We start from the raw sequence: 22,019 nt of genomic DNA, 5'->3' as shown, positions 1-22,019 counted from the left end.
TTTGAGTGTTAATGTGTCCAAACGGCACAAGCACACAGAGAAGCAGCAGCACGGACTTCAACACAGCGCCTTCCGGACCGCCATGATCGTCCGGCGTCGCCGCCTGATGCTCTGGTGTAATCTGGGAGATTTAAGCGAGCCTTAAACATACAGCTCGGCCGTGTTGCTTGCGAGTGCGGCGATGCTGTGAGGTGAGGGATGTTGTTCTGTCTGAATCTGACAAGTGAACACGGGGCAGAGGCCGGTGGAAATGTCAGAGGCAGCCCAAAAAAACCAATGAGTCATATACAGAAACACAGACGGCAAGCAGGCAGTCACACACGCATGCATTTACACTACACAATGAACAGATGCAAGCTGGTGATAGGTCACAAAGTGCATGTTAAGCATGATGAGCGGGTGCACGGTGACCTCTATAACTGATTAATGCTATAGCGGCAAAGCTGCATGTTACAGAGGGAGATCCTGGGAGAATATCAAATAAGATGGAGTCGACCTCTTTCTACTCAGACCAGCAGGAAGAAAGAGGCGACTTGTGAAAGTCATTACAATGACCTTTCAACCACAGAGTTAATTTTAGGTGTTGAGGAAAAGGGGAGCGTATCACCGCTGGGTGTCATCTCGTCAGCGAAAGATAGAAACTGCCCCTGGTTTGATAAAGTTAAACAACAGGAACCAAACAGCTTAAACGCACATCTGGTAGCGTTACTACAGAAACTATGTATGCGCAGCAACCAGAGTACAAACATGACAAATTACCTCCCCTCTCTGCAGATTTCAGGGGTCGACGGAGCGTGTGTGACTTATGTAACAGCGTGATGTAATGATGTTGTTTCTCAAAATGTTTTTTTTTCCCCCCTCAGAGCAGAAAGTCCTCCCGTCGGTCCGAGCTGCCGTGTGTGTTTGTGTTGACAGAGGAGAGTGTGTGTGTGTGTGTGTGTGTGTGTGTTAAGTGTCACTGGGCCTAAATGTCTATGCCACTCCTTTAGTGCTGAGTCTTTGCTTCCTAATGTGGGGGAGGTCCAGGATCGGGTTGTGCCCTGAATGCTAACAGCACTAACGCACATGCATAACACACACTTGTTTTGTTGAAGGCTGCTTGGGGGATGTGCAGTGCAGCTTGTTCAGTTACTGTCTAACTGAAGGACACAGGGTTCAAGGCAGCTGTGACACTACAAAGAAATCCAAGATTGGTGTGTGGCTTTAAATAAAACATTCGCTCACAGTTGAATCAGAAAATGCTGAAGCGAAGGTGTTTGTCTTTCCCTGTAACAAGGTGAGGGTTGACTAAGCATAAAACAGGAAGAGGATGTGTATATATACGAAACCTCTCTGGACACACAAACCGCAGCAATACACACCTGCGGCTCCGCAGTCACAGCAGACTTCATTGCCTGGCATGCGCAGCACGTCTTCTATGATGGCTTTGGTCAGGTCCTCTAAACCGTCTTCGCCTCCGCTGCTCTGCTCGCCACGAAACGCCATGTTCAACGCCTCCTCCTTACTGTTGGTCAGCACCGAGATCCAGCTGCAGGAGGGAGCACATCATTAATGGTGTTATAAGTAAAGATGGAACTAGAGGAATATACACATTTTCTATAACTACAGAAACAGCAGAAGTATTTTTTATTACTACATTCTTTTTCTTTCTGTTCCCTGACACGGTTTTTTTTTTCTTTGTGCTTGCAGATTTATTTCATTTGTATAAGGTAGAACACACAGATGTATACAGACACTGCAGTTAAGAATCATGCAGACAGAAAATACTGTAGATGCCTTTCAAACATTGCCTCCTTGGGTACACTACTGCTCTAATACTCTACCCACTGAACTTGCCCACACTCACACCTACACACACACACACACACACACACACACACACACACACACACACACACACACACAAAGTGTGAGCCTGACATCAGCATTTCCTCTGTCATTGTCACTCAAGGCTGCCTGTAAAGGCAGAGGCCAGACAGAGAGTGGGCACACAAACGATGTGTTAGATTGTCTGTTTATACGTCTGTGTGAAAAAACAAGATATTTTCATCCACAGATGCGTAGGTGTCCTGCTGCTGAGCCAAAGCAGTTTTGTGTTTGCTTATAATATGCATTATAATATGCTCCTTGCTTTTAATTGAGGGGGAGCATGATTGCCCAAAGCAGCAGCCCTATGGAATACTAAATATTTCATGGAAAATCCCATGAAGACGCTGCTGCTGCTGCTGCCGCTGCAGTTGGAGGTGCGTGACAGAACAGGCAGTGAGGAGCAGTTAGCTGGATCCCAGAGGACTACATGTACATGGAGGTACAGAGTGTTCAAGCACCACTGAACCAAGCAGCATAACCACAGCAAAGACAGAACAAAGTTTCCGTCATCAGAGGAGGAACACGCCAGCCCCGAACAAAAGCGCTGGAAACCAAAGCGTGTTTCAAGAGCGTTTTAGTCTCGACAGCTCAAGAAGATTCAGTGTGATCGAATTCAGTTTTGCTTTCTGTTTTGTTTTCCTGCATATAGAGTTTACTAGTTATTTTCATCATTTTGAAAATAACAAGTGACATAATGAATATTATAAATCTATGAAGCTTAATAGTGTCAGTATCATGGTCTTTAACTAACATTAGAACTAAAACAATTTGACTGAAATCGAAAACTATTACTGCTATGATAATAAGTCACTGCAATCTTAAACATTGCCTGTAAACAGCTTCTCAGTAGCACGAATTTTCTTCTTCTTTACTGAAAGTCTACAAAATCGATGGTGTGATAATTTAATAAAACATCTGTTGAATAACTACTGTCCCAGTAATCAACATCTGAGCACATGTGTGTTTCCACCTACTGACATGCACGTCTGTGAGTGCATGGGAAACGACAGGTTGGCGTTACCGCGACCTGAATTACTGCAAACCACAAATCCCACTGTCCCCCACTCTCAACAGTTTCTCAGCTCTTCATAAAGTAAAACAGATCCTGTCTTCAAGACAATGACACAACAGAGCATCCGCCAGCCAACCTTAATAAATAAGTGACAGCTATCTAAGTCAATGACTGGATCTAGATCTAAAACTCATAAACCTTAAAGATAAATTAGGATAAAAGCTCTCTTTACTGTGGTGGTGTATTTATCTGTGCACGGTTATTCTGAAGGACTCACATAACAAACTCCTGTTCATCTTCAGCTTGGAAATGATATGTCCGGTTATCTGCGAAAAACAGAAACCATGAAGTTAAATAGGCAAATTAATTTGCATTTTAATTGGAAGCAACAGAGGGCACATAGTAAACTATTCAAATACATCACTTGATGATACCTGCTGTACAAGCTGTATAAAAATAGAATTTAAAAAATTAATAAGCTGGAATTCCCCAGCATGTACATAACTGATCCAGGCTGGCATGTACAGTAGTGAAATGTACAGCATGTGTGTGCATGTGCAAAAACTTACGAGAAATGAGATCAAAGCACTTCCTGTCCTCTGCGCTCGGTTTGACCTGGCAGGTGAGCAGGTTGAGTTTGACCGGCTGCCTGTTGGACTGCAAACACAAACACTTTCAGCATTACAGAGGAAGCCGTTCAGGTTAGACATTCAGTCCCAACAACTCATAATATTACACACTGAAGTCTCTATATGAGCATCACGCAAAGATTGCACATTTTCAGTGTATCAGCTGTTCAGAGAGATGTGTATTCAAACTGACTGTTTTGTCCAATCATCATCCAACAGCAAAAGAAAAGAGAGAAAAGCAGAAAATTTGAATATTCACATAAATGAAGCTACAAAACTGTCGAGCAGCAAGCTGAACTCAAAGCCTTCTCTAGTCCCCATTAAGAAACTGGACTGTGCTGGCTTGGCTCTGTACTGTAATAATGGGCCCAGCTGGCACATGTACACTGAGCATTGTCTCCTGCCAGTGCCCGGGCAGGGGAAGGGCCAGGGCACGTGCTAAAGAAATGCTTACAGGCTATGATGAGCCTTGGAGCTTGGCTGGCCTGCTGGCATCCCGCCATGTCAACAAGAGTCACCTAGAGTTCAGCTGTCACAAGAGCTGAAGAAAAAAAAACGAAAAAAAAAAAAAAACTTGGAGAGGTGGTAGGCAGGGAGAAGTGATTATAAGCTCTGGTCTAACTATCACTCCGTGGGCCAGACTAGACAGAGAGGTTAAAGTTCCTTCAATAGGACAATGAGAAACTTTTCATATCATATCTGAGACAACCGCCTCCCCTGAGCCTCTTCTAGCAGACAGAAATGACATGTCTGAGGCAGCAGCTGTGCTCACACCCCTAACACTATAAAAACAGCAAACGCGAACAATAAAATTGCACAGGCTCACGGTCGCACGATTGCTCATGATCATTGTGCACCGCCAGAGCTGATCTTCCCTGCAGCGTTTCAGCTGGAACAACTGTGTCTGTCGGTAAATAAGCCTACAGAGTGCCAACTTCACCAGATCGACCAACGAGCCGGCTCACTGCCATTCTTCAGCAGAGGAAGTTACTGACATTGTCACGACCTCAAATTCAAATATTTACATGATGGCCACCATCTTAGTTTATGCTAACATTTACATTGCTATCCTCCCTACATCTAGCTTTGTTTACCTGAGAAATGCATGTATAAGTATGTGTAAAACAGGCCTATATTTTAGACTGCGATCATTTGGGAAACACAAAATGCTGCTTTTCCTTTTGCAACTCAAAATCCTGAATTATGTGTGCGAAGAAGCCTGTTTGATGTGAAGAAATCTACAAGGTCAAAAAACAACCACGTCGGGCCTTTAACCATGAAATGTATTGTAGGTTGAGTATTTTTCGAGTTTCGCAGAAAAGGTCCTGCACACCGTGTGAGGCACACAAACCAGAATACGTTATTTATCAAGCGAACAACATTCTGATCTCTCTCAAATCTGCCCACCAAAAAGTTAATTCCTTTTATAGGGAAGGTCATGTGACTGATAACCAGTAAAGACTGGTAAACAAATCCCCTGGGGATTGATGTGTCTGACGTATAATCTTCTTAAGCTGTCTCGTTCTATTTGATGTAAAGAAATGACATCAAATTGCACAGAATTTACAATAACTGCAGAACAATACATTTTGGGATTTTGGATTTTTTTCAATTCTGTTATTTAATTACATGTGTAGTCTATTTATTGTTGGGGTTTGTTTATACTATGAAGCTACGCAGGCTGTTGATGACGATGATCCAGACTTGATTTGTAGGCCTGAGGAGGATCCATGTCAGAGATTTATTTTAGTTTACGAGCCTCAGACAGACAGTTTTTAAATGCACTTTAAAAAATAAAAGTGTTTTAGATTATATAATCTGGTGCTTTGTGGTGAAGTGGTGCAGCACAGCTAAAATGCACAGGATCTACTGATTTAGTGATTGTCTGAGCGTGATGAGACACCTGCCACTGCTCTGCCACAATTAGCTAAATGTACTAATTGCGCTAAGCCCCAAAGTCCATTGTCCCTCTTTGTTTGAGGCTCAGCAGGAGGTTATACAGCTATGAAGTGTTAAAGAATTAACTCAGGTCAGGATTCAGATTCCTTTTGGCCACACAGGAAAGAAAACATGACACTGAACTGCATCTGCTGCTGCTGCTGCTGCACAAGAGTGCAGACAATGCTACAGACGTGCCAGCATATATAGTACACACACACAAACACACATACACACACTCACTCTGAGATGAGTCACTGAGGCGCAGCAGGCAGAGGGGGGGAGGGGTGGTAGTGGGGGGCACTGTTGCCATGACAACCCATCTATGTCAATTCCACTCTTCCAGTCTCCAGACTGAGAAAGCCCAACACAACCTCACCGCATGATGCTCTGCCTTTGATTCACGTAGTTACCCGTGGTGGTCGTGGAGTTCGTGTGTGTGTGTGTGTGTGTGTGTGTGTGTGTGTGTGTGTGTGTGTGTGTGTGTGTGTGTGTGTGTGTGTGTGTGTGTGTGTGTGTGTGTGTGTGTGTGTGTCAGAGAGAGTGTATGTGCGTTTGTACATTTGTCTTATACTCACTGTGGCATGAGAGATGGTGAGGATGCCCCCCTTGACTGAGCACTGCCTCCTCTGCCACACCTTCCTCAGCCTGTGAGAAGGGAGTACTCACATTAGCGAAGGGGTTGTCATGTCTTTCTTCTTTAAATTTTAATGCTCCGTGAACACTACAGCATTTTTAAACAATGGCCGTGTTAGCGGCTCACCCATCACTCTTCTTCAGCAAGTAGCCTTTCTTCTCACTGCCAAACTCCTTGTTTCCCTGCAGCTGGTGCATGCTGTATCCACCCTGCTTACTCTGCGAGTCCTGTGCAAACCCACACAATACACGCACAGACAAATTTTTAAAAAAATTGTCACATACACAGAATGCACAGAGAAGCTGCATAAAGACATGCAAGAGAGACACAAACACACGACAAACCGATTCTCTGACATCAAAGTACAGTGTGTCTTTTCAAAACCAAAGTGAGAGTGCTAACAGAAGAAATAAAATCTACGAGGCATGCTCTGCAACACTTCTAAAGGGCCAAACCACTCTATTGTCAAGCAGAATAGACAGATGCCAGCATGCTCAACATGCACCAGCACTTACTCTTCTAGACTTGATTCCAGACAAGCAGAAGGCAGAGGGGGGAGATAGAGGGGAGAGGTGTGAAAGATCCAGCTCAGGTGCAGGGGGTGGGTGTGAAAGTGTGTGTGTGCGTGTGTTGCCTGCCCGTGTGCCAAACGAAATCAAACAAAATTTCAAGTGTTTACTGTCTAAAAGTAGTGCTTACCATGGGTGCTATTAACAGGAGAAGCTACAGAACGTGTAAATTAAATGTAAATGACTCTATCCGTTTGTTTCATGCGGAAACAGCGGACTGAGAGTGTGAAACTGTGAACCGAGGGGACGGTGAAAACCAACGCACAGCCCGTGCTGATAAATAAAACCAGGGCTGGCCGTGTTTTAAATGTGTGTATATGCTGTGTCAAGTCTGGCAGTGAGTGGCTCTCCACTGAGCAGCCAGTGAGGCACAACACTGGTCACCAGCAAAGCCTACCACACACTGGCTACCAGCATGGTACAGCACTGGGCACTCGCTCTGTGCTGCAGGAGACAAGCTCCAGACCTGGTAGTGGCCAGAGTGAGAAGGGGTGCATGGTAAAACGTGGCTTCAATATGGCTGGGGTGACTGACTCAGGTCTACCTTGGCTGTGTTTAGTCTAATATAGCTCTGTTTGGGCTGGTGCAGTGAGAATTTCACCTGCTACACGTTCAAATTTGGCCTGGTATGTCTGCCTACCTCCTTCTGGTCCAGCTGGAGGGAGGACTTGATCAGATCTCGCAGGGCAGTCAGCTGCTTCTTCTCCTCATCCTGAGTTTGTTTGATCTGTGGAGGAAAAAAAAATCCACGGTGAGGAAGAGATGCACCGAGAGAACCGAGAGCTGTGTTTACAAAGAGCCATTTATGGCACTAATAAAAATTCTTCATATAAATAAACTGGTGTATTCCAAATCTAGTTTCAGACACTTTACAAATGTTCCTCCTCATTACTCTCTTTGCAATTTCTGATTTGTGTCACTGACAAACAAAATATAGAGTTTGCACAACCGCTAAACTCTCATAGGTGCTGGATCAAAAAAAAAAAAAAAAACGATAGATAAAAGACATAAGATCAATGGACAGCACTGATAACTACTGATAAATCTAATTTAACAGAGCATCAAGCATCTTCAAATATCTGTTAGATCAAAATGCTGCTCCATTAAATTAGATTTATTGGGAGCAGTCAGTGCAGTGTGAGGGTCTTTTGTCTGACCTCTACTTTCCCAGGCGTCACCATCTTCGGATAAGTGAGGTTTACTAGTTTCCAGGAAATTCTGAATCGTGACAGCTGCTGCAAAAGAGTCACGTTTTCTCTTATAATGACTGTTGGGGCATTATATTCTGATAAAACTGCTGCTTCAGGAGAAAGCAGCACTGTAAATAAGAAATAGTGGGGAGCAGTCACAGTAGGTTCATCTTTTCGATAGTTTGCTATACTGACCAAGAAAGAACTGTCAGTCAGTCAATCTCAGCTAAGTACAGCTTCAGTCTGTGTATGCATGCACACAGACACAGACGTGTGAAACATCAACCCTGATTCTGCTGAGAAATGAAACCCACAGCTGGAGGATAAAGATGAAGCAAGAGTTGACAAGGTGAAGGTGTGAGTATTTACATTGTAGAGATCAGCTGCCAGCTTCTCAATGTACTGCTTCAGCTTATCCGCTGTCTTCAAGCCATCTTGAAAGAAACTGGAGGAAAGAGGTACATGTGAGTCTCACTGAGATTAATGTTCATCGGAATAAACATGAGACACAGATCGGTCATTTGTCAATTTGCCTTTTTGGCCACCATCAAGGTCACACTGGGAGAAATTGGTGCAGTTTATGTTTAATGTATAGTCCAGCTCGCTCTGGCGCCTTTGCCTGTTGGCGCAGAAATGGTAGCTGGCCGAGCCCGCGGCAGATCTGCAGAGGTGCTTAGCACATCCTGAAATCCATTACAGATCTGTCAGCGCTACACACCTCGATGCAGCGCTGCAGCCGCAAATCACCACTAATGACCTCCCTCTCTCTCTCTCTCTCTCTCTCTTTCTCCCTCTCTCCATCCACTGCTTACCACTCTCTGCTTCTTGGAGCATGCATCTCTCCCCTTCCTCTTCTCATTACTTTCTCTACCACATCTTCTCTGCTTGTTTTCTTTCACTCTCTGCATCCAAGATCCCACACCTCTCCTCCCACACTATCCAGCTCTCTTTGTCAAGTACTGTTGGCTTTGCAGAGCATCAGAATTCATAGTGAAAGTGTTTTTAATGCAGGTATAAAGATTTTTTTGTGCTATTCTGTTACAGACGTATTTAGAATAATTTTTACTTTGACTTTTGCATGTGACGAAATTTTACTCTCCTTCTTTGTTACAGGGATTTGGGAAATGCAGATTCATCGGCTTGGTAGGAGCAGTGTCATTCAGGTCAAGGAGGATACCTGCACACCTACACCCAAATCTCTCTAACAGAGCTGGCAAGTAAAATGTTAAAATGGACAAAAATATGAGAATAACACACAGGTTGACAAATTTATTATAACAAAATTTACTTGTAACTACTGCACATTCTTAATTGTTTCCTTCGTTTCTGGGCTGTAAGCCTTCACACACTTTCCCTTCGCTCTCCATCCAGAGCCTTTATGCGTCTAATCCATCACCAGTGCAGCTTTTCTATCCATCAAGCTCCAGGTTGAACAGATTAGCGGGGAAGTATATTGTTTTGTCCCAGTGTTTTGACAGGACCTAGCAACGCTGAGAGAAAATTTGTCATTCTGTGACGTGCCGTTGTGAGTTGTGGTTCTGGCACGGAGAGCGTCCACTTATTTATCCACCAAACCCCACAGCTGTCAGAACATATCTGTATGATGACCTGTGCATATTTATGAGAGCTATATATACACATTTGTGCACGCTCAAGACCTGTGAATCATAAAGGAAACCGAATATTGACATCAAGAGCTGCAAAGACGGGGCGAGACACAACCTTTTTCTTCGGCGTGTTTCTCAGTGGGTGTGATGCACACGACAGGGGAGCTTCACACATTCAGGTTAGGGGGATTAAGGTGGTACTTACTTGCACTGTGCGTGGTAATACTTAATCAGGTTCTGGAGGAGGTCCACTCCTTTCTTGGTCTTGATCTCATTTACTTTGATCAGGTACTGCAAAGCAAGGAGAGTCGCAGAGTTCAGCCAGGAGTTGAAATTCAGGGTGTTTAACAGATTTTTTTTTTTTTTGGTTTAATGAGGTAGAATGTGGCACCGCTGTTACACAGAGAGAAAAGGCTTCTGCTTTCCCACAGACACTTAGAGTATGAACACTTTGCATTATGATAATCACATCTGAGTGCACAGATGCCTTATGTAGCCTTTGATGTACAAGCCAAGACTGCCTTGACACTGTGGGACTGGACTAGACTGGTAAACACAGAAGAAAATGCCTTGTAGTACAAGAGAATATCATCCTCTGCCTTGATCTAAATAAAAGTTTCAAAGGGGCAATGAAAAATATTTAACATTTGCATTATGAAAACGAGAGAACCGTCTCCAGAGTGTTTTGCAGACTGTGTGCTCTGGGTCTCGGTGTCTGAGGATTCAAAATACATGTCTTCAGATAACGCTCCCACCGAACAAACGAATAAAAGATAATCTTAATCTGAGCTAATCCCGCGGTGTGCCAATCCGCAGAGATTTAAAGAGTCACAGCTAAAGACCACTTTCAGCTCCACAGCAAAATTTAATCTATTACTCAAAGCTTTGTGAAGCTTCTGACGCCAACATACAGTTTCAATTTGCTCCTTATATCATGTGTGTGGATGCATGGGTGCATGCGTGCGTGCATCTATGTGTGTATGCATGCATGTGTTGTCCCCTTTGTCTGCTTGCTGGATGGGAGATTATCCACATTTTGTCTGAGCCTTGTGTGGGTTCAGTGTTTTTTCTTTTCTTTTTTTTTTCTTTTTTGAGAGCGCAGCCGCATGTGCGTGTTTCAAATCTTTTGTGTGAATGAGCAGCGACGCTCGAACTGCTGCCGTGTCTGGGCAGAACATAATGCAGCCTGCTGATCCCTGCCTTTCCACACTCCTTCACTGGCAGCGTAGGATGAAAAGGGTGAGAGAGTGAGAGCATCCTGTAATCTGGTGATTGAGTAACATGGGGGGAGAGAGAGAGAGAGTGAGCGTGAGAGTGAGAGAGTGCACGCCAACAGAGAGAAATGAGGTTAAGTGGGATGAACAGATTGTACCACTGACTGCAGCAACTGTCCCCACACACAACAACAGAAGCAGCACTGGTTTTTCCAGCCCGGATCACAGTAAATTCAGGAAATCTCTGATGTTTGGGATTATTCATCCTCCTCTATTTATTGGTAAAGCACCTTGTAGACTTACAACATGCCTCAAAAATATAGATGAATCGCAAAGAAGTCCATTACATAAGACAAAGTCGGTCAGATTAAACAAATGCCTTGGATAAATGTTTGATATTCAAGGTATAAAAGATGTGGGTGGTATGGATAAAATCCTCTATTATAGTATATGAAGTTTTATATTATATCAGTACTGCAACCAGCATTTTTTTCTCATTACTTTTCTAGCTTTCATACCTCATTATTTTTGGCCTCTACACCGAACTGAAACTAACACATCATACTGAGCCGTATGTGTACAGAAAAAAAGTTGATTACATTCTCATAACACAGCCCTTTTGATGCTTTTTTGGGAAAATTCTTCCAACCACATGGTCATCTAACTATCATTTACAGCGAGGCCAGTTCAGTAACAAGTGGCCAAATCCACAAAGGCCTTTTGTTTCCAACAGGCCCTGCCCAGAGGACTCCCACGGTGCTGTGAGGACACAACAAATCAGTATCATACTCTAAGTCAGAGCATGAACATGCAAATCTCTGCAAATGATTAGACATTTTAAACCAAATCTGGACTTGAGGCAGCCAACATAAGCGGAAGCCAGAGCTAATGTAATGTGGGAGCTACAACTCGTTTCTGGCATCCTGCATCGACTGGAGGCGGGCAACAAAATTGGATAATGCGGTGACTGAGGAGTATGTCTTCTGAAATCATGAAAAGATGAACTGTTTCAAAGTTAGGCTCAAAGTTTAAACAGAAACTGTCAATATTTTTATCAGACAAATATATCTAATTACAAATGTGAAAATGTAAATGGAGCTTTACAGTGAGCTAACCTCACAGAGATGCTAACATGGCTGTAGTCTTGTTTACATCTGGTGCATATGTTCCATTGATTTTCATGTTTTTCTGGAACACATTACTGATATGAAATACCTCAGACTTGAATAGCCATGTAGTGCCTGACCTGTTCCATATCAGGACATTTGAACACAGGTGAGAAATGTGGGCAAGGAAATACCCCTGAGTCACCCTGAGAAGAGGGCAGATCAGCATGGCAGGACACAAAAGGACCGCAGCAGAGCTCTGTAGTGAATAATTCACACAACCAACAGCAGTAGAGCAGCCATTGGTCCATTATGTAATTTGAGTAAAAAATCCTAACAGGATAAAACAGTGAACAAGGCGTAGGCGTCACCACCCACCAGTAGAGAGGTTTTTGGCAAAGCAGAGTGAGCTCTAACAGTTTGTTCTGATTCTCTTGGGCACATTCAGAGCTCACATTTGTTTTACACTTAATTCTAGCTGTCACTTTCCTTTAAGTGCAGCCTTTGAGGATTAATACGAAAAAGGATTCAAACAGTGTCGCAACATGCTCAAAGGCAGACAAGTTTACTGAGACAATGGAACATCTGAAAACACTTAAATTAAAGGCAAACAGTTTCAGTGTTTATGAGTGTTTAGCTGCTCAAATATCTGATGTATACTCATCACGTGTCATGAGACTTTTAGCGTTGCATTTGTGAAATCTTATCCACAGAAAAAAGAAAGTCAACTCAAGCTTAAAATCTACTTAAATATAACTGGTAAAAGACATTTGATATGCTGTAGGAGTTTAATAACAAGTGGGCGTTCAGACCAAAAGTATCAGTGTGTTGGTGGAGGTTTGTTGCCACAGGTACCACTAAGAAGGTCAAAGATGATCCAGGCTGGCTGGTTTGAACGACAGATCCCCGAACGGCAGTTTCTAATACAATGAGAAAGGATTTTACAATTCTGGAAAAAGTTACCACTGCTAAAATGTTTTTATTCTCCACTTCAAGGATCATGAGTTAACAATTAACAGTTACAATTACTACCAGGAATGCTTGCTTGCATGTGTTGGACTGGCTGGAGGAGGGTGTTGTCAGATAACGACGTGTTGCGCTGCAGCAAATGTTGAGCCACATTGCTGAGCTTTTTCTCTGGACATCCCTGTTTCATTTTTGTTTGGGATTTTTTCTTTTGTCTTTTCATGAGGGAGCTGCAATTTTGCATACAGTGCTAGAATGAACATGACCCAACACAACATAAATGTGAAGGTATTACTTATAATAATAGAGTGATTTGCAATGAGACGGCTTCAAAGATTCATGAAAGGATAATTGGACGCCACACAAGGATTTGTTTCATTACAAGACCTGGCTAATTGCTAATTGCTGCATGATTACTACTCAGAGGCCATATAAGTTGTCCTTTTGGCTCCATTTGCACCTGGTATGATACACTGATAACGACATCGGATCCGTGGACCTTTATTATTGGTATTAATAAATGTTCTCATTATCTTGATTCTGCTTGTATTGTGTGTGTGTAAGTAAGATGGAGCCGGTGACTTGACTTTCCTACTGACTTTTCCTTTCTGTATCACTGTATCGCTCAGGCAGACTTACTAGCTGCTCATACTATTTGTAGCTTTTGCTGGGCTGCTTAAGAAAGAAGGAAGAGTTGGAACCGTTCAACGTGCTGGGTGGATATTTTTCTGAAGAATGAGGTCACACTGCACAGATCAAATGTGCATCTGAGATCCAATCACAACGAAAGACAGACCACCTCCAGATCACTTCACCGCAATGGCCACACAACCAGCATTGGTAGAATGTCATTGTATGTGGTCTGGCCGCTTGTCCGTATCCAGATAGGATTTCTGGATACAGATTGCATGCTGGTGCCAGCTGTGAATGAGGTAACAGGCTCGTTTTACTACCTACCTCACACATCTGGAGCTGAAAGAGACGCCGCTCCTTCTCCATCTCCTCAGCAATTTCAGCCCCGGTGATCTCGGTGCGGATCATCCCGTGCTGCTTGGCGTGCTCTCGCTTCTCCTTTTCTATCTTTGTACTGATACAGAGGAGGGAACAAATTATCAAATGGATGTACTTCACTTTTTTATATTTTTTGACTTTGTGTTTTACAATGTTCTCCGTGTGCAACTTCTAAAAAGCTCCTGGAGGATCCAAACAAAACCGGTGCACATAGCTAACAGTGTTTGATCCATTATTCAGTACACTATAATGAGCTGGATGATGCACATATGTAGTATGACAACAGCACACTTTAATTATCCACTTACAACTTGGCCTCGTAGTCTTTCCATGCTTTGTCAAAGGGCTTCTTTATGTCCTGCAGAAACACGGGAGGACAAGCATCAGCAAGCTACAAAGAGGTCGTCGGTCAACAGAGGTATTTGCAGAGTTGGCTCACTACCAGAGACACAGCAAATGCCTCACTCCGCTCAAGATTTATGCCCTGGACGCCCTGCATTTGACCACGCCCCTCCTTGTACCCTAAACATCAAGAGCTCATGACCCTGTTACTTGCCACTCACCTCAAGCACAACACAGAGGCAGTGTTTATTTCAGCAAGATTTACAGCGTGATCTTTAAAACAAAGAGCTGCACTCCTAACTTCCCCATCTCTCTTCTAAACTCTCACTTACTCACATGCACAGAAACTGAGAGATGCATTGAGAGATGTGCTGACGAGACATCTATTTCCCCTGCCCCGCTGCTCAGATGTGTCATGGGGGGCCCGGAAGAGTCAAATGAGAGAAAAAAAAAAATAGCAGGAAGAGAAAATGTTTTACAGTAAATCTTACCCCTTTCACGCCTTTCAAGTCGCCCTTCAGCAGCGAATCTAGGGTGAAGATCACATTGTGGCTGAGGCTCTGGAGCTGAAAGAGGACACAGGGAAGAGCAGGAGGGACACAGGGAGTTATAATGTAGCTCTCGTCACAGGCAAACACTGAACTGAGCGGGCTTATGTCTGAGTGTCACAGACAAGAAAGAGAGGTCACAAAGTCCTGAGAGAAGGACTTGCACATTGCTGGTCTTGGTCTTTTTATGGGATTTGTTGACAACACAAAAAATATAGAATAAGAGCAGCCTCATCTACAGAGCAATGCAATGACACATTCTTGCTGCTGCTGACTGAAGAAATCAGAAAACAATAATAGCGAGGGTTAGGGTTAGTCCTGCCAAAAACGGCACAAGTGCAAGTTAGTCTATTGAAGAATTAGCAAAAGCTTGACGTTGCCAGCAGCTCGGGTTGCCACAGCTATGCTCAGCAGCTCTAACCATCAGGATCAGCAAGGTCATCTACAACAGTGCTAAGCATTTAAGTCCCTGTTGTCGTTCTCCACGTCCACGCAGACTCACAGCAGCGGTCAAGGAAGTAAACAACGCTTAATGGGCGCTAATGTGCTTCTTAAGTGCCTTTCTTGCATATGGCCAGCGTCAGAATCAATCTTTCACTGGCCGACTGCCGGTGTGCTCTAACAGCCCATCCAGGAAACCGTCACTGTCTCTTTCGCTTTCTCTTACGACACGATTCTCAGAAAGAAAATAAACACTGAGACAGGCGCAGGAAAGCTGGCAACAACCTGGTCAAATCTGGTGATAAAATCCTTACATTTAAGCCGATAACACATGTCGGACATCTAGGACAAGCGCTGTTCATCAATACTCATTTGTAGTGCATGCACAATACCAGCAGTCCTCAGGGCAAAGTTATTGAAGTCTAAAAACTCATTCAATAAAATACTCAAAATGGAAAAGACAAGAGTTGAGAGAGATAAAAGAAGAGATGAAGAGAGGAATGAATCGAGATAATTTCACTTTCCTGCGATATGTAGGTAGCACAGACAGGTGGGTGACACACACACACACACACACACAGTTGTTCCTGGTGCTGCCAAGTGTATTTATGGAGTCTAATCTCGCTGTCAGCCACACAGGAAGAGAGGGTGAGAACGGAGACTGGCTCTTCTTCCAACAACAATCAGTCACAGAGGATTCAAACAGGACGCAGTATTCAAAAGAAACGTCAGGGGAATCCACAGCAGGCAGATAAGAGCCTCGACTGGAAAGAGAAATACAAGGCTTTGAGGTAGATTTAGCAACGGTCAGCTGTACTGTCCGGCTGTGACGAGAGTTTTGACTGTGAAGGTGATTTTTATGCAGTTTTGTGTAGAGATTGATGAACCCTTCTTATTCAGATAGAACCTGTAGGCAAACAGGTGCAACTCCAGTATCACAATTTTTTGGACCGTCACCTTCTCCCTTACATTGCCTAACCTTAACCTTATGTAAACCTAATCCTAATCTTAACCTTAAGCCCAAATCCTAAACCACTTACACGAGTGAAGACAGGAAAAATACACTCTCTGTGGAGAATTTCCCTCTTTCTGTCTTTGTGAGGACGAGAGCATCTGCAAAGGCAGGAGCATTCAGTAGGACAGGCTCTCTGAGCCATTCATTTTAATGATAGTATAAGTGTTGACATGTTGGACTCACCAGGTTCTTCAGCAGGGCAGACAGTTCCTTGGTGAGGGAGGAGAACTTGACAAAGGCCGTTCCCAGGTCAGGGTTGTCCCGGCTGATGAAGTTGCTGCCAAATTTGTCCAGAGCCTGAGCGTAGTTTTCTTCATTTTGAACATGGTCTGAGTTGAAAAAAAAACACAGGCACAGAGAGGTGAACCAGTGATCAAATACACCTGCCTGATCGGCTTACAAGGTGTGGTAAAAAATCTGAGGATAAAGAAAACAGTTCAGTGATACACCGCTCTTTGTTCTCAGCTGCGACAGAGACAAACACCTGGAACAAAAAGGTTCTGGGATGTAGAAATTCTCAGCAAATCCTTCAACGGAAAGTTCCCTCATCGGTGCAGCAACACAAGCGATACAATAACAGACACGTGGGACCTTAACACATGATTTCTGATCAGCGCTATATCCAGAGAGACTTTTGTTTTATAAATTTTGAAACAGTAAATGTCAGCATAACAAGACATGTGGTTCTCCAGGTCTGTGAAACTCTATGGGAGACCTCAGTCAAACAGCAGCATCCATCTGTCCTTGTCGTTAAGGCAGAGATGAAGAGGAGCTGGAGGGGGAGAGATGTTTCGACTGCTGCCAAATCTAGAGGAGAGTCGTGAGAGGGAGGTCAGGTGAGACAAGCACCCCGTAGGACTTCATCCAGCTGCAGCCATTTCGAACTTTTATCACACTGGAAACTTAAATACAGTCCAAACACGGGCTGTAGTTACTATTGAAGACAATGAGGTCATATCCTCTGTTTATTTACTTTGACCAATCTGGGGAAATGGATTTAATATTTCTCACTTCAAATTTTATTTCTGCTTGTGAGAGATTTTTGGAACAGCAGGGTGAACAGTTTAAGCTTTAATTAACCATTTTTGATACCAACTATGGTCAGCAATTTTTCAGAAATTGTGACAACAGCCATTCAATGTATTTACATTCAGTAATTACCCATCTGCACAGCAGTTTTCATTGGTAGTGTCAAGGTCTGCTACTCCCACGCTGGATTATTCTTGTCTAACAATGCATGAGGGAAGAAGAGGCATCCACACAAGAACTGCACGCAATGCATGTAACCCAGTGCTGCTGTTTTTAATATTATCTCACTGATATCCGCCTGACTGTTCACCGTCCACTGTCCTAGAGATCTCAGAGCTGTATCAAGTTACTGTAATGCAAACCCAACATTTCCTACTGCTGCTACATCACATTAAAAGCATTATGACTAAACACGGAGGGGCTTTTATTATGAAGTCGGGGTTAGTGCTGACTGCGACTGACAGTAGTTATTTTTTGCAGTTTTTCGCAGGTGGATCATTCTTAATTCTGGCAACCTCAGTGGGACATAAAGGAGCAGCCACAGTGAGCTGTTAAACGAGGAGTCGCAGGCGTCAAGCAACACACCTCCAACTCCTCAGCGAGGTAGCTAACCCTTTACTGTGTCCTGCTGTTGTGTGGAAAACTACCTCCTCCATGTGCAGCACAAAATCAGATTGTGGTTGATTGTGACATGATGGAGAAAAAAAAGGCACATTACAGACTGACTTCTTTATTAAAACAATGTGAGTTTGTTTGGCTGCACTGTAAACAAATTCACCAGATGCTCCTCTGTTAAATTTTAAATCAAACTCATGATCTGTCTGTATCTAAAATCCTGACCACATCCCTGAGTCCAACGATGAATTTCTTTTGATCAAAAGTCCCTTTCTTATTTCTATTTTAGATCAAACGCAGCGTTTGGCTAACAATAACTAGATCTAGCCAAAATAAGTAACTGTTGTAGTTAGCAGATAACTTACTAGACAGGAAACTTAAGAGCTGTTTCAGCTGTTTTGAGACTTTTGCAGTTTCTCATCCTACAGATCACAATGAGAGCAAAGTAAACTGTCCTTTCTGTGGAGAACAAACAAACTTTTTTGGTGGGACAAACATCTGAAACTGTCAATTTACAGGGAGGAGGCTGCTCTCGAAAGTATTCAGTGGAAAATTACTGAGGATCCATGTCACAGCAACGAGCAAAACAAACTCAGGTGTTGGTTTCTGGGACAGCCTGGACACACACACAAAAACACCATCTGTCCCACAAAAGGCAGTGTTCCAGACAAAAAAAGCAATCCTCACTTTTATTAAAGATATTTAAGAAATCCTAGGCTTTCCTCTGGGGATTTGTTTTGGAAGGGGCTGTGAACACGTGCCCAACTGTCGGCTAAAGCACATTCAGGCTCGATTAATTTAGAAACAGACTGTCTCACCTTGTCCTGAACTGTAGATGGCCTTCACTGATTTCTTCACCTTCTGCAGGGAGGTTCGATCCTGGTCCAGTGCCTGAGAAAAAGGAGGAGGGACAGGATGCTTTTAAGGCCTTTAAAGCGGTTTCCTCCTTTATGAACATACTGGAAACAACCACATCAAAAGACAACAACGATATTTTTGAAACCCTTTGTTTTAACGGCGTGGCAAACCTGACGAATGTAGGGCATAGGAGCTAATATTTGCTCAATGATTCAAAGCATGCATATTCCATAAAGCTAATGCAGGCGGGGAGCTCACAATACAGTGCTTGACCTGAATGTGGCATAAATCATTATTTCAACACTGCTGACTGCTGGAGAAACCCCTTTGTGTTCTCTAATAGGCAAAATAAATAGGCAGCGTATCCAGTTTTATCATGCTTAGGCTATTTATTATGGTAATTATTCACAACGAAACATTTAAATGGTAGAAAAATAAACACTGCCGCTGACCTATTGTTGGTGAGTTATCTGTCTCACTTCCTCGCAATTTCAGAGATTAATGCTCAGAGTTCAGAAACCAAAGCACCGGCGAGTTAAAATAATGACCAACAGAAATGGAAAAACACTTCACAGATGCTATAGATCACGGAATGAGTGGTAGTAGCTGCTCATTTAACAACAACGCCAATCTATATTTAGAGAAAATCCTACAAAGCTATTTAGGACAAAAGCCGTGGTAGTGTGACCCTTGAACTGCTTTAGACATCCCCCCCCCAAAAAAAAAAGCTGCTTTACAAAAGGAAAATTCATCTTTATAAACATCATCTCACCTCTGACAGAGAAAATAACAACAACGTCTGAAGTCACATCACATTCAAGCACACTTCATCGTTCACTACCTAAAACCTCAGTCGTCTAATCTCTGAGCAGGCGAATGAAACTGAGCTTTGAACAAGCTCCGATGACACGTTTTCAGTGAGTTGCATCTGGGAGTTTTGTTGATATCCTAAATTAAGTGACGTGGTATTTTAATGGCCTCTTAAGTCAAACTTTTTATTATATCCTTTTTAGATTTTATGACCTGTTTTTCAACCTTCAACACTTAATGGAAATAATCTCGGAGCCAACCGGAAATATAACTGCATCCAGGATCCACAATGACTCCACACCCAATAAATACTGTGGATACTAATCAATGGGTTCTTACTCACATGCATACCATGCTGCTGTCAATACAAAGCCCCATTCAATTTGACCACCGTAGCTGTGTGTTCAAAATATGTTTAATCTGATGATAAATCCCTTGAGTATTCCAACACAGCACCTTCTCTGTAATTAAGTCTGTAGCAGTTATTTATCAGCCATATTTCCCCCGACTGTCTGTCAGCAGTGGCAGAGTGATAAAATGAAAGGAGGATGTTTATTTGTTAGGAGAATATGAGAGTTTAGTGCTGCAGGACCTCTTGATCTGCTTCAGCGCAGCCACAACAACAATGGAGCACAACAAAGCACAGCAAACAACATGAAAATCACCTGTCATACTGAACAACATCTGTCTGCGTGACATCTGTTGTTATTTCTTTCACCGCAAGAAAGGCTGAGTCAATCAGGAGACTCGATAGGCTCAGGAAAAACACACACCTGTATTACCTGTCTCGGCCAAATTAAAAGTTGAGGCAGTACTGGCAGTTTTCACAATAAATTCACTCTGACAGGACAGACATTTCTTATCCAGCCCATTTTTAACCACAAGGACTGGGACCATAACTCTGCCGTGTTTGCTCATAATAGATGATAAACAGCAGCAAAAAAAAAAAAAAAAAAAAACACCATTACATCAAGGTCAGGTGGTTTTGAGGAGAGGGCACACACACAACAGTGGGCTAATTAAATTTCACAACATAATTAAGCCGTCCTTGGTCTCCCCTGGACAGTTTTACATGGCTCTTCCCCCAATTATGGCAGCAGTAGTTTGTCGCCGCAGGGCCCTTTCTGCCAGGCCCGAGCCCTTTGATCCCCCTGCACATGGGAACAGACTCTGCAGCCGACTACCATACCCACGCTGCTTCACTGCTCGGCCTGTTTACCTAAACACTGGCCCAAAATGAAAAATTTCATAGTGCCATTATCTCGGCCAATATCATCTCGGTGATTCTCGGTAATGAAAACCTTCAAATAGTATGAAAACATAATTAAGTGATGAAAAGGCTTCAGTCAAAACTTGAGGTTGCTTATAACCCAAACTCTCAGCTATTGTGAGTAAATGTCTTACTATGGGGGGGACATGCTCTCAGAGTTATTTTCAGAAGTCTCTGTATCATTACTCCAGGATTGGCTGGCAGTCGTTAGCTTTCCTACAAAAGGAGTTGACACAATGCAGTTTCCTTTTCCTTCTGCCTCTGTCCAGACTGCTAACGTGAGTGCCCGGCAGTGCCAGGGAAGCTCATTTAAGACCGTAGCTCCTGAAGCTACAGGATTTCATTGGAAGTGGTTACAACACAATACCTTTATTGAAAGTAGAAAACTAGTTTCTGAAAATCACTGCTCCCCATTTTTTTGTTACTTTAAAGATTAAATGATTAAGAAAATAATCAGCAGACTACCGGATGCTACAAGCTGGAAGAGAATTAATCATTTTTCTTAGGAGTGACTCCCAGCAGACTCCATCTAAACGGGTAGACAAAAGTCACAGACACGTTTCCTCTCCAGTCGCCTCTTTGCAACACGCCCAACCCCGCCTTCGTCACTCAGTTCCAGTGAGCCTGCAGTCCAACGCCTCCAAATTAAATCTGTGATTATTCAGAGGTTGTAGTCCTGTGTGCTGATTAGGATGAAGAGCACAACACGCAGGCAGAGCAGGCAGAGTGACATTTGTGGTGCTCATGTTGAGAGCAGCTGGCACCGCCACCCAAGGGTTACCCATAATCCACTCTTTCAGTGCTCTTAATTAAATATTCAGCCATAATGCGAACAGACTTTAGCAGATTTGTTTTCTTCACAGTCTTTTTTTTAATTTTTATTTTAGATTTTGGTTGCACGGCCCATACACCCATACATCATTATATCTAAGAAATCTGATTTAGACAAGATAACAAGAATGAGAACAGTCTTTGAAAATCCCAACAAATTATTACAGAAGATAAATGATGGATATCTTCTCATTGGACTGCACTATGCAACTTGGAGAGATTGTTTGTTGAAGCTGTTTTCTCTCAGCTTTAAAAAAAAAAAAAAAATCAATGAAATAGCTCTAGTCTTGGCACAGAGTCTTTGCAAACCCTTGGCAACAGGCAAGAATGCATCCAAACTCCGCTTTCCAACAGGCCAACAACTATTGAATATAGTCAAAGGATTGTTTTTAACTGCCAGCAACCAATTGCGAGCTCCCACTCAACCCAGGGGGATTAGCAAGTGTGACAATGCCAAAACATCTGTGGTTGAACGTCCTTCCACCCGAACAGCAAGTGATGCATACGGCCAG

General features: G+C 43.1%; 1 protein-coding gene across 3 annotated transcripts in view; it reads right to left on the bottom strand.

Moving 5' to 3' along the window:
* asap1b (ArfGAP with SH3 domain, ankyrin repeat and PH domain 1b) overlaps positions 1-22,019 on the bottom strand; it is a 44,796-nt gene that overhangs the window by 10,122 nt on the left and 12,655 nt on the right. For all 3 annotated transcript variants that reach the window (XM_041065441.1, XM_041065440.1, XM_041065438.1), the window contains exons 2-14: positions 18,557-18,629; positions 16,278-16,423; positions 14,582-14,656; positions 14,057-14,106; positions 13,695-13,824; positions 9,657-9,742; positions 8,214-8,289; positions 7,295-7,381; positions 6,212-6,312; positions 6,027-6,096; positions 3,451-3,538; positions 3,159-3,207; positions 1,362-1,528 (exon numbers count right to left, since the gene is read on the bottom strand). In XM_041065441.1, coding sequence (XP_040921375.1) covers positions 1,362-1,528; positions 3,159-3,207; positions 3,451-3,538; positions 6,027-6,096; positions 6,212-6,312; positions 7,295-7,381; positions 8,214-8,289; positions 9,657-9,742; positions 13,695-13,824; positions 14,057-14,106; positions 14,582-14,656; positions 16,278-16,423; positions 18,557-18,629 — 1,198 coding nt within the window. The remainder of the gene's footprint in view (positions 1-1,361; positions 1,529-3,158; positions 3,208-3,450; positions 3,539-6,026; positions 6,097-6,211; positions 6,313-7,294; positions 7,382-8,213; positions 8,290-9,656; positions 9,743-13,694; positions 13,825-14,056; positions 14,107-14,581; positions 14,657-16,277; positions 16,424-18,556; positions 18,630-22,019) is intronic.

Source organism: Toxotes jaculatrix, chromosome 20 (genome assembly GCF_017976425.1).
Source record: "Toxotes jaculatrix isolate fToxJac2 chromosome 20, fToxJac2.pri, whole genome shotgun sequence".
NCBI lineage: Eukaryota > Metazoa > Chordata > Actinopteri > Toxotidae > Toxotes > Toxotes jaculatrix.
The sequence above is the reverse complement of the archived record's forward strand: the minus strand, read 5'-3'. Positions and strand labels throughout refer to the sequence as shown.